Source organism: Symphalangus syndactylus, chromosome 3 (assembly GCF_028878055.3).
Source record: "Symphalangus syndactylus isolate Jambi chromosome 3, NHGRI_mSymSyn1-v2.1_pri, whole genome shotgun sequence".
In the NCBI taxonomy this organism is placed as follows: domain Eukaryota; kingdom Metazoa; phylum Chordata; class Mammalia; order Primates; family Hylobatidae; genus Symphalangus; species Symphalangus syndactylus.
Window position 1 is genome coordinate 97413075 of NC_072425.2, and position 12224 is coordinate 97425298.

At 38.0% G+C, this 12224-nt stretch overlaps 1 protein-coding gene and 1 long non-coding RNA gene across 3 annotated transcripts in view; one reads left to right on the forward strand and one right to left on the reverse strand.

Moving 5' to 3' along the window:
- Positions 1 to 3149: 3149 nt before the first annotated feature.
- On the reverse strand, positions 3150 to 6035 carry LOC134736316 (uncharacterized). 2 transcript variants are annotated; one of them, XR_010120268.1, is made up of 3 exons: positions 5970 to 6035; positions 5638 to 5761; positions 3150 to 3200 (listed from the first exon to the last, which is right to left on the reverse strand). It is a non-coding gene; the product is annotated as an uncharacterized lncRNA (long non-coding RNA). The 2 variants fall into 2 exon arrangements; XR_010120267.1 differs by lacking the exon at positions 3150 to 3200 and having other exon boundaries at positions 5637 to 5761.
- Positions 6036 to 9336: 3301 nt separating this feature from the next.
- VWDE (von Willebrand factor D and EGF domains) overlaps positions 9337 to 12224 on the forward strand; it is a 76311-nt gene continuing 73423 nt past the window's right edge. Inside the window, 1 exon segment of the mRNA XM_063637058.1 lies at positions 9337 to 9629. Within this exon segment, the coding sequence (XP_063493128.1) occupies positions 9563 to 9629 (67 nt within the window). The 5' untranslated portion in view covers positions 9337 to 9562.

Consider the following 12224-nt stretch of genomic DNA (forward strand, 5'->3'; position numbering starts at 1 on the left):
GTAGATAGCTGAGGTTTTGAAATCCTAGCTGTGGTAGACCAATAGCAACCTGCTAGCCCCCAATATGTCAAGGTGTAAATCCCAGGAGTTTGTGAATACATTATTTTACATGGTAAAGGAACTTTGCTGATGTGACTAAATTAAGAATTTGAGATGGGAAGATTATCCTGGATTATCCAGATAAGCACAGTATAAACCCAAGTTTCCTTATAAGAGAGAGAAAGGAGGATCAGAGTCCAAGAGTGATTTAAGGAATAAAACAGAGGTCAGGAAGGAGAGAAGATACTATGTTGCTGGTTTTAAAGATGAAGGAAGGAGCTATGAACCAAGGAAAGCAGGAGGCCTCTGGAAGCTGGAACAGGCAAAGAAAGGAATTTGCTCCCTGGAGCCTTCAGAAGAAATGCAGGCATGTTAACATCTTGATTTTACCAGTGAAATTGACTTCAATCATTTATATTCAATATTGTATTGATAGCCAAAACAATTAGGAAAAAGAAATAAAATGCATCCAAATAAAAAAGAAGTAAAATTATCTGTTTGCAGATGACACATTTTATATAAAAAACCAAAGCCTCTACTAAAAAACTGTTAGAACTAATAAATGAATTCCATATTCCATAAAATTGCAAGATATAAAATTAACAAACAAAAATCAGTTGTGTTTCTACACACCAAAAAGTATGAAAAAAAATTTTTAAAAATCCCATTTACAATAGCATCAAAAAATAAAATACTTAGAAATAAATTTAATCAAGGATGTGAAATACTTGAATGCTTAGAACTATAAAATATTGATGAAAGAAATTAAAGAAGACAGAAATAAATGTGAAGATATACCATGTTCATGAATTAGAAAAATTAATATTTAAAAAATATTCATAATACCGAAAGCAATCTATAGATTCAATGTAATCCTTATCAAAATTCCAGTGGTATCTTTCACAGAAATAGAAAAAAAGCAATTCTAAAATTTATATGGAACCACAAAAAACTCCCAATAGCAAAAGGATTCTTGAGCAAGAGGAACAAAGCTGGAAGCATCACACTGCTTACCTTCAAAATACATTATAAAGCTATAGTATACAAAACAGTATGCTATTAGCGTAGAAACAGACATATAGATCATTGGAACAGAATAGACAGCCCAGAAATAAATCCACCATTTACAGTCACTTCATCTTTGACAAAGGTCTCAAGAACACACAATAGGAAGGTATAGTGCCTTAATAAATGATGTTGGGAAAACTGAATATCCACTTGAAGAAGAATGAAATTGGACCCTTATTTCACACTATACACAAAATCAACTCAAAATGAATTAAAGATTTAAGACCTTAAACTACTAGAAGAAAGTAGAGAGGAAAAGTTTCTTTCTTATTGTATATATTTAAGGTGTACAACACTGTGTTTAGATACACATATACATAGTGAAATGGTTACTATAATTAAGCAATTTAACACATTCATCATTTCAGAAGGTTACTTTTTTTTTTTGAGATGGAGTCTTGCTCTGTCTCCCAGGCTGGAGTGCGGGGGTACAATCTCTGCTCACTGCAACCTCTGCCTCCCAGGTTCAAGTGATTCTCCTGCCTCAGCCTCCCGAATAGCTGGGATTACAGGCGCCCGCCACCATGCCCAGCTAATTTTTGTATTTTTAGTAGAGACGGGGTTTCACCATATTAGCCAGGATGGTCTTGATCTCCTGACCTCGTGATCTGCCCACCTCGGCCTCCCAAAGTGCTGGGATTATAGGCATGAGCCTCCGTGCCCGGCCCAAGTTTACTTTTTTTTTTTTGTGGCAAGGGCACTTAAAATCTGCTATTTTAACAAAAATCCTGAAGACATCAGTATTATTAACAACAGACCTATGTTGTACATTAGATCCCTACACTTGTTCATCCTACATACCTGCAACTTTGTATTCTTTGATCTGCACATCTCCTTATGCTCCCCTCTCCTCTGCCCCTAATAACTACTGTTTTATCCTCTATCTCTTTATTTTTTTAAGATACGACATATAAGTGACATTGTGCAGTATTTTTCTTTTTGTGTCTGGCTTATTTCACTTGGTCTGAGCAATAATTTTTTGCCTATAACTTCAAAAAGTAATTTGTTCATTTTTGCAAGGCATAAAAAGCAAAAACAGACAAATGAGATTACATTGAACTAAAAAGCTTCTGTACAGCAAAGGAAACAATTGGCAAAGAATCAACCTAAAAAATGAGAGAAAATATTTGCAAACCACTCATCTGATAAGGGGTTAATATCTAAAATGTATTAAACATAAGGAACTCAATAGCAATAGAAGAAATAACCCAATTAACAAATGGGCAAAGGATCTGGATAGGCATTTCTCAAAAGATGACATCCAAATGGCCGATATATATATAGGGAAAAATGCCCAGCATCACTAATCATCAGGGAAAGGCAAATCCAATTCACAATGAGATTTCACCTCACATCAGTTAGAAAGGCTATCATCAAAAAGACAAAACATAAAACGTGTTGGCAAGAATGCAGAGAAAAGAAAGCCCTTGTATACTATTGGTTGGAATTTAAATTGTAAATTAAAGCCATTATAAAAAACAGCATGGACGTTCCTCAAAAAATTAAAAATAGACCTACCACATGATCCAGCAATCTCACTACTGGGTATATAACCAAAAGATATGAAATCAGTATCTTAAAGAGATATTTACTCCCCTGTTAATTGCAGCATTATTCAGAATAGTGAAGATACTGAATTAACCTGTGTCCATCAACAGAAGAATAAATTTTAAAAATATGATGTGTATATACATATATATTTAAATATACATATATATACAGTGAAATATTATTCAGCCTTAACAAAGAAGGAAATCCTATTATTTGTGACAACATGAATGAACCCAGAAGACATTATGCTAAGTGAAATAAGCCAGGCAGAGAAAAAAATATATTGCATGATCTCACTTACATGTGGAATCTAAGAACATCAGTTAAACTCAGAAGCAGAGTGTAGAATAATGGTTGCTAGGGGTTGTTGGGGTGGAGGAGATGGGTGCTGTTAGTCAAAGAGTACAAAGTTTCAGTTACACAGGATGAATAAATTCTGGGGAGCATGGTGACTATAGTTAATATACTAACATACTATATGGTATACTTACAATTTGCTAAGAAAGTAGATCTTAAGTGTTCCCACCACACACAAAGGTTCACTATGGGAGGTGATACAGATGTTAATTAACTTGATTCTGTAATCATTTCACAATGTACATGTTTACAGAAATGTCATGTACAAATGGGGAGATGTTAGTCAAACAAACAACATAAACAATTTTTATTCATCAATTATACCTCAATGCTGAGAAAAAATAAAAGTAGGAAATAATAAAACAAAATAAATGACAAATAATCAACAAAGAAAAAAGAAACTCATTTCATACTTCTGACTTCCAGACATATAAGGTAATATGATAAAATAAACAAGTAAAAAATTGTGTTGTTTGAAGCTACAAAATTTGTGGTAATTAGTTAAAATGGCAATCAGAATCTAACATAATGTTTGAAGGACTAAGAACCACCATCTAAGATAATAAATGTATCCTGAATACTAATTTTTTAACCAAGTTAATTGGGGTGTTTCTGTTGAATTGATATTTAATTTAAAGTACAGTAAAATTAGAGTCAAAGTTTCATTTCTTCTTTTAATATGGACATTGTTAGAACTCTGTCCTTAAAAATACTAATCTTAGATTCGTTCATGTCAGGGATACTGCCAGGTGAGTAAGAGAACCATGACCACTATCTGTATAGACCTTATAATCTAGTAAGAAAACAAAAACAAAAACAAAAAAACAGATAATAAGCAAGGATACAGATTGAATATTTAGTTTAAGTTCTAAAATGGAAACAAATAGTTTAATGCTAGAGAATGACCTGGGGTAAGAAGCCAATTTAAACAGGGTATTCAGGAGGTGAAATTCAGCTGAGACATGTAGGATAAACAATCAGTCCTGCCAGGGGCAATGGTTGCCTTCTTTTAGGAACTTTTAGGAACATTCACAAGGCTAGTGAGTTGAAGTACACAGCACATGTGAGAGCTGAGGAGGGAGAGTGGGAGTGGGAGAAAAGCAACGTATTTGAGTTTGAACAGGTAGGCAGGGGCTAGCTGTTGCAGGTAACAGTCCTCTGGTATTTTTACCCATTTTCTATGGGAGGCCAGTGAAAGGTTTTAGGGTAGGGACATGGTGTGATTTACAGTTTGAAATCTCATCCCGGTATTATATGGCAGAGATGTAGATTGGATGGGGCCTGAGTGAAGCTCAGAGAAAAAATATGGTATTTTCTGCAGTGATCCACGTAAGTCATGGGGGAGGCTTGACCAGCACAGTAGCAGAGAAGACACAGAGCAACAGGTGAGTGTGAGATTTCTTTGGACTCCTTATTCATGGATTGAATACAAAGGAGGAGTCATGAATGAGAGAAGAGGGAGGAGCCTCATGCCATTTTCCTAGTTGGTGACGAGGGATACTCAATAGTGCCATTTTCCAAAACAGGGAAGACTAAAGGAGGAACCAGGTTTAAAGGGGCTTTCTAGGGACAGCTAAATAAGTGATTTGCTTTAATTCCTTTCCTTTAAAAATTACATTTTTTCCCCCTAATTCTTGATCAGTATGAAGCAGATATATCACAGGTAAAACATTTTTATAATGCAGATTTTGGGGCATCCTCTTTTCAACTATCAACTGTTTTTCTTTATTACTATGTTTAATGAAACAAAATTGGTTCTCTCTTCATTCCTATCCAGCTTTTTCTCATTCATTTTCAACACTTTTAAAAAGAAGGAACTTTTAAATGCAGGAAAAGGAAAGAAGCTATAAGAGAGGAAGTTCAGCCTATGAATGAGAATTAGAGATGGGGTGTATTTGGCAAATATTACTTATTGGGCTTCGGTACTACTGAATCTTTGCCTTTTCTGTGGCTATTTTCAGTTACAATCTCTATAACTGTCTACAATGAAGCTATTAATCATTTATAGGTGGTCATCTGGCAAGTTGGAAGGAAAAAGGTATTCCAGACTTTCTAGCACTGAATAATCTTCTTGTGAAACATATTGAGCGTATCATAACAAAATCAGATTAACTGCTGATTTTCTTTCATTCTGCAATGAACACACCATACTTTTCCCTGAAACTTTTTGATTGGATAGCTTCTATGTGGTCAAATGATGAATCCATTTCCTCCTAAACAAACCACTGTAATGTTTCAATACAAATCTCAAGTGCATTTTTCTGTTTCTTCTGGCAAATGCATAAGCACAACCAAATATTTAATAATTTATACTTTCAAACAGGTTTTAGACAATATTCTTTTGGTTGTAAACAACAACAGCAAAACAAATTCAAAGTCACTTAACCTTAATTTATAGGCAGTGTATTGGGGGTATTTCAGGGAACTCCAAGACAGGAAACATAGGCAGTCCTCGAAAGATTCTGGAGCTGTTGAGTGGAAAGCCATCAGGAATTAGCATATCTCTCTTTCTGTCACTGTCTGTCTGTCTCTCTCCCTCCCTCTCTGTCTGTCTCTTTGTGTGTGTGTGCACGTGTGTGGGTGCTTTTCTCTGTTTCTCTATTCTCACATGTTGTTTCTCACCTCACTTTCATTTTGGTTGTCCACTTTTGTCTTTTTCCTCCCTTAGCTGATCAGTTTTCATTACTTGACCACACTTATAGCCACATTCAATGAGTCCTCAACGTTGTCCATAGGTTATTGAAAACTGCGATGTAAAGTGAAACAATATGTAATGAAACCAGTTTTACTACAGACAAATTGATATCAACATGAGTTAAATTACTATACCATATTTCTGGTCACAAAAACATCACCAACTTCTAAAAAAAGACCAAAATGCTTCTAATATTAAACAGTGAAATAAACTATACATACATTAAATAAGGATTAATGAAAACAAGATAATTATTTACCTCCTTACTCCAGTTCAGGATCACAGGTGGCCAGATCCTACACCAGGAGCTCAGGGCATGAGGTGTAAACCAGCTCTCTTCAGGAAGCCATCCTACCGCAGAGTGCACTCACATACCCAACCACAATCACTCAAGCAGGGCCTGCGTAGACATGCCAATTCACCTAACACAGAGAGTTGAGAAGTGGAGGGAAATGGGAGTACCCAGACAAGACCCACATAGACATGGAAAGAACGTGCCAATTCCACATAGACATTGGCCCCTGCTGGAAATCGATTTTTTCCATCAATGTTATAACAAAGTGACGTTAAACAAAATGACCAAGGACCTGCTGTATGTTTTAGCCTCTGCTTCTGAGTGTCCTTGTGTTCAGCTCAAGTAAACCCTAGGAGCAATCCTATCAATTTTACATTTCTGGAAAAGGGCTCACTCATTTAGTAAAACATGGGATGAGGAATTCATATGTTACATAAATACATATTTTCCAGGAAGGTTACTCCAAACCATGCAGACACTGTAATAGAGTAGTGCCAAGAAATGATGCACCTTTATATAATAAGATATAAGAGAAAGTATAATTATGTAGAATATTACCCTTGTTCTAATAACAGTAAACTGTTACATTCAACCATAATAGCTACTCTGGACAAAATGCTATTCTGAGTTCTCTTTCTCCAGATGCTCTTCCACACTCACAGCCACACACAGGCATGCAAACACACTTTTGATTCTTTAACTCTACGGGGTACTATTATTGTCGTTTCTATTGTACAGAAAAATGAGGTTAAGAGGAGCTGAGTGTGCTGTTCAAGGTTACACTTCTGATAAATAGGTAGCAGAGGTAGAATTACAGCCCAGGTGTTTTTAACCTAGGGTTTGTGAACTTAATCACTGGGGTTTTCTGCCCCTTGAATTTGGTATTTTTTTTCACTCAAGCCCACATTTTGTAAATTAACCTGACAAAATTAACTGAGTTATCTCCTTTTCCTAGAAAATTATCATTTGAAAATTTTCTCCTATTAATCTTTTCTTTTAAGCTATACTGTACTTATTAGCACTTGGCTTCATTTCTTCTTCCCTCTGACATTCTTATTATTTGTCGCAGTGATATTTACTGCATTTTACAAGTGCTGTCAGTCTCTATATTGCGGAGAACCATGCATCCATTTTTTTAATGTTCAAAAATATAACAAAGAATCATACAAATTTTTGATTAACTTCACGAGACATAGATTAAAATATTTTTATTACTTTTTGTTTTTCATACAGTTCTATAACTAATATTTTTTTTTTTGATAGAATCTTGCTCTGTCACCCAGGCTGGAGTACAGAGGAGCTATCTTGGCTCACTGCAACCTCTGCCTCCTGGGCTCAAACGATTCTCTTGCCTCAGCCTCCCGAGTAGTTGGGACTACAGGCGAACGCCACCACACCCATGTAATTTTTTGTGTTTTTAGTAGAGATGGGGTTTCACCATGTTGGCCAGGCTTGTCTTGAACTCCTGACCCCAGGTGATCTGCCTGCCTCGACCTCCCAAAGCACTGGGATTACAGGCGTGATATAACTGACATTTAATTGGTACATTCTTGCAGATCCAAGCCAGGTTACTGAGACTTGAAAAAAAATTCTTAAGTTGCTTTTAGTTTTTTCCATCTTAACTTACTTGGAGGGAAGTTAGGTTTTGGTACAAGTCTATTGTAAACTCATAAACGCATAAACAATCAAAAACTGAAGAAAAAAATAAGGCCCACAATACTTGAAACTGTATTTTGATGGAAGTCAGATAAGTAATGTTGTCCTCCAAGAAAGTATAAAAGTTTACTACATTTGTATAGATACTGCTAGAAAATAAATTCACAAAAGACCTGCTATGATTTGATTCACATCAAATTACTTTGTTCCTGGTGATTTCACAAATAGATTGACAAAACTGACATTTAATTTCTGTCTCCGTTTTATTAGAATTTTTTAAGCAGAAACAAAAGACTTGCTGTACACTAAGAAATCTCTGGGTTTTCATTGTGCCTGCATTATATTGCCCTTCCATACTTAGGCCTTAAGATAAAAATCGCCTGCCTACCGTCCACCAAAAAGTAATATTTTATTTTTAATCCAGAAAATTGGGTGCCCTTGCTGCATTTGAAAGAGGGCTACACACAAGTATTGTGTACCAAAAAGAAATTATTTTCCAATATGGGTTAATATTTTTACTATGGAGATGATAAGTTTTAAAATTTTATATGGTAATTTACCTTTCAAATTAAAAATAAAGAGTTATATACAATTAAAAAAATACTTGTTTATGCATTTGGACACCTCCTGTTTCCACCACCATGCCTAGGCCAACCTTGCACCTCCAAATTTGTGGGTGGAAGCTTGGTGCCCACTTGGACCCCCAAACTATCCTCTTCAGGTAAAGGCTGTGTGAGAACCAAGTGCAAGGTGATGGATGGGAGACTCAAGGGATGAGACAGCCAGGGAAAAACTAGGAGAGTGAGGTTTCGTTTTCAGACATAAAAAGATGTATAATCAGTTGAAAAAAGGACCCTGTTCCTCTGCAGAGGCAACCACACTTCTGAAGACCTTGGACCTGGCATGGTGGCTCACGCCTGTAATCCCAGCATTTTGGGAGACTGAGGGGGAAGATCGCTTGACTCCAGGAGTTCAAGGCTCCAGCGAGCTGTGATTGTGCCACTGCACTCCAGCCTGGGTGACAGAGTGAGACCCTGTCACGAACAAAACAAAACAAAACAAAAACGAGGCTGGGGGAAGACATTGGAGCCCTCTGATCTTCTAATAACTCCCAGGTCAGCCTTGGGAGTCGTGTGGCCATGTGCTAAAGCGTCCTGGGACAACTGTAAGAGCTCTGGGAATCACTGGCAAATACATGTGACAAACCTCATGGTTTGGCTAGTGTCTAAATGCAGTCCTTTCCACTTCTGAAAACCTGTCACAGAGGCAGAAGGGCATCTACTGTTGCAACGTTAGTGTCTACTCCCTCCTCCTGTCGTTCATCACTGAGATCTAAGGTGACAGGAGCATCTTCAGCGCCTTCGCCTTCGGGTGCAAACGAGCAGCGCCAATTACGCAGTTAGGAATCCGTCTGCAGATACAATCATGGGAAACTGCCCCTTCCAAAGGAACCTTGTGAGGCTTCTTTTATGGGAGGTCCATCTGAGCAGTTTCTAGGATTACCACGTTTTCATACAGCCTCTGTTAGAACAGCAAGACGCAGCGCGCCGAGAGCTGCATCCCTGTAGCTTGACTCCTGGCTGTGCGACTGCACGGTGACATCCAAGGCGGCGGAGCCACTGCCAGTACACGCTGGGCTATGGGGACAGCTTGGGCGTGGCTTTCAGGTCAGCCGGCCGCCAAAATGGGAAGGGAGGAGTCGCAGATGGAGTGCGCGAAGGCTCTATCCCAAAAAAGGACTGGCTGCGCCCCAGAACGAGGACGCGGAGCTTCTCTGTTCCAAGCAGGAGCAGACTGAGAAAATCCAAGAAAGGAGGCCCGAGGGGCTGCGGTGGCCCCATCCTCCTGGCACCTGCGGCCCGGGCCCTGCGACGCCCTTCGCCCCACCCGCGGAAGCAGCGATGCCTGGCGGAGCCTGGGCGCTGGCGACCGCGCTGATGCTTCTGGCCCCGGGGGAAGGTCAGCGAGGTAGGGCGCGCGGGGGTGGGCGCGCGGGGGTGGGCGCGCAGGGGCGCCGCGTGGGCGGTGGAGGGACTAGCCTAGACTTTTTGGATGACTTGGGGAGCGTCCCTGTGCGTTTTAAGGCAGCAAGCGATGTTTGTTCCTCACCCGCCTCCGCTCTGTCCCTCCGCTCTGTCCCTCCGGTGTCTTTGAAGTGGTCGATTTCCAGCCTGTTACTCTTCGGTTTTCTTTTGCGCACATGTGGTTGTTGCCTCCTCTTACTCTACGATCGTTGGTTCTGTTTTTGGTTGTTTCCTGCTGTTATCCTGCTCTTTGAGGTCGTTGTAATTTACTATAAGAAACTTTCGCCGGATCTGCAACGTATGCTAGCCGCAAGTGGACCTGAATTCTCAGAACAGAGTTGAATTCCATACTGCACGAATTCCACCTCCAACCCGACCCTCAGAAATAATTCATTGGTGAACATTTTATCCCTACAATAAATCACCAAGTTAAGTTTTGTATATCCGTATTATACTGTATTATGGTTTTTGTATATATATGTCAGAATCAGTTTTGCTACTGTAAAAGAGGTCTCTGTGGAGCGAATACTCCCCTCCTACTTCTTTGATCCATGACAAAGAACACTTAGTTTAAACTACAGTGAAGTTAAACCAAAACTACTTTCATTAGCCCTTCCTGCTTGTTTTTTGTGTTCATACAGATAGGAATATTAATGAAAGGTGACTTGTTCTTATATTGCAAGTTTCCTTACGTTTTTCAGAAATAAGTCTGATCTGTGTTCAACCACCTGCAGCTTGAAAAAACATTATGTACAACATTTATAACAGTCCAGGGTATAGTTTTTGTCGTATCATTTTTTTATCTTAACCCATTTTACTGATGTAAGTTTGCTTTGTAAAAGGGAAATACAAGCACTATCCCATAGAAAACTTTAAAATAAAATATTAAAATCAAATTTATTATTTTCTGCAATGATATTTTTTCTGGTCCTTCTTTGGTTTGCTTACAGAGTTACTAAATCTTTATGAATAACTTTAAAAAATGCTTGTAATAACAAGCAGTTAGATACAGTTACAGTTAGATAAATATTTCCAGGAAAAAAATGACCAATGTTTATAAAGGAAGATGATTTCATGTTTACTATAGACCACATAACCCTTTTTTGCCTCTATATAATAGCTTTGTAATCTCTCTACTGAAGACAAATATTACCCATTACCAGGTTTTAAGTTCATAACATTGGTAACACTGATAAGTTCTTTATGTTTAATGGGGTAAAACTAGAAGACAAGGTGAATGGAAAATACATTTATTGAGACTTCTTTTTTTCAAATAGCTTTATTAAGATGTTCATATACCATACAAATCACTCACTCAAAGTGTGCAACTCTATGGTTTTTCATTTTCACAGATATGTGTATATTCAGAGTATATTTACAGGTATATGCGACCATGACCACAGTCAATTTTAGAACATTTTTATCAATCAAAAAGAAATACTATCCCCTTGGCTATCATGCCCCATGCCTGCTATCACCCTCCCTTCCTCCCCAGCGATAAGGAATTACTAATCTACTTTCTGTCTCATTGCATTTGCCTATTCTGGAGATTTTATATAAACTGAATCATATAATAGGTTGTCTTTTGTTACTGGCTTACTTCACCTAGGCACAGTGTTATCAAGGTTCATTCATCTTGTAGCATGTACCAGTACTTCATTTCTTTTTAAGAGAGAATAATGTTCCATTGTGTGGATACACTATATTTTGTATGTACATTCATTTGTTGATGAACGTTTGAGTTGTTTCCACCGTTTGGCTATTATAAATAATGCTGCTATAAAGCACCGAGGTACAAGTTTTGTTTGGATGTATGTTTTCATTTCTCTGAGATATATGCCTAGGAGTGGAAATACCGGATCATAGGGTAAATCTATGATTACTTAAGGAACAGCGAGGATGTTTTCCAAAGTGGCTGTGCTGTTTTGTATTTCTGCAACAGTGTATAAAGCTTCTAACTTCTTCATGTTTCCATCAACACTTTTTATTTTTATTTTTATTTTTTTTTATTATACTTTAGGTTTTAGGGTACATGTGCACAATGTGCAGGTTTGTTACATATGTATCCGTGTGCCATGTTGTTTTGCTGCACCCATTAACTCGTCATTCAGCATTAGGTATATCTCCTAATGCTGTCCCGCCCCACTCCCCCCACCCCACAACAGTCCCCCGAGTGTGATGTTCCCCTTCCTGTGTCCATGAGTTCTCATTGTTCAATTCCCACCTATCAGTGAGAACATGCAGTGTTTGGTTTTTTGTCCTTGCGATAGTTTACTGAGAATGATGTTTTCCAGTTTCATCCATGTCCCTACAAAGGACATGAACTCATCATTTTTTATGGCTGCATAGTATTCCATGGTGTATATGTGCCACATTTTCTTAATCCAGTCTATCGTTGTTGGACATTTGGGTTGGTTCCAACTCTTCGCTATTGTGAATAGTGCCGCAATAAACATGCGCATCAACACTTTTTATTAACTGATGTTTGGATTCTACCCATCCTCGTGGTTGTGAAGTGGTATTTCATTGTAGTTTGATT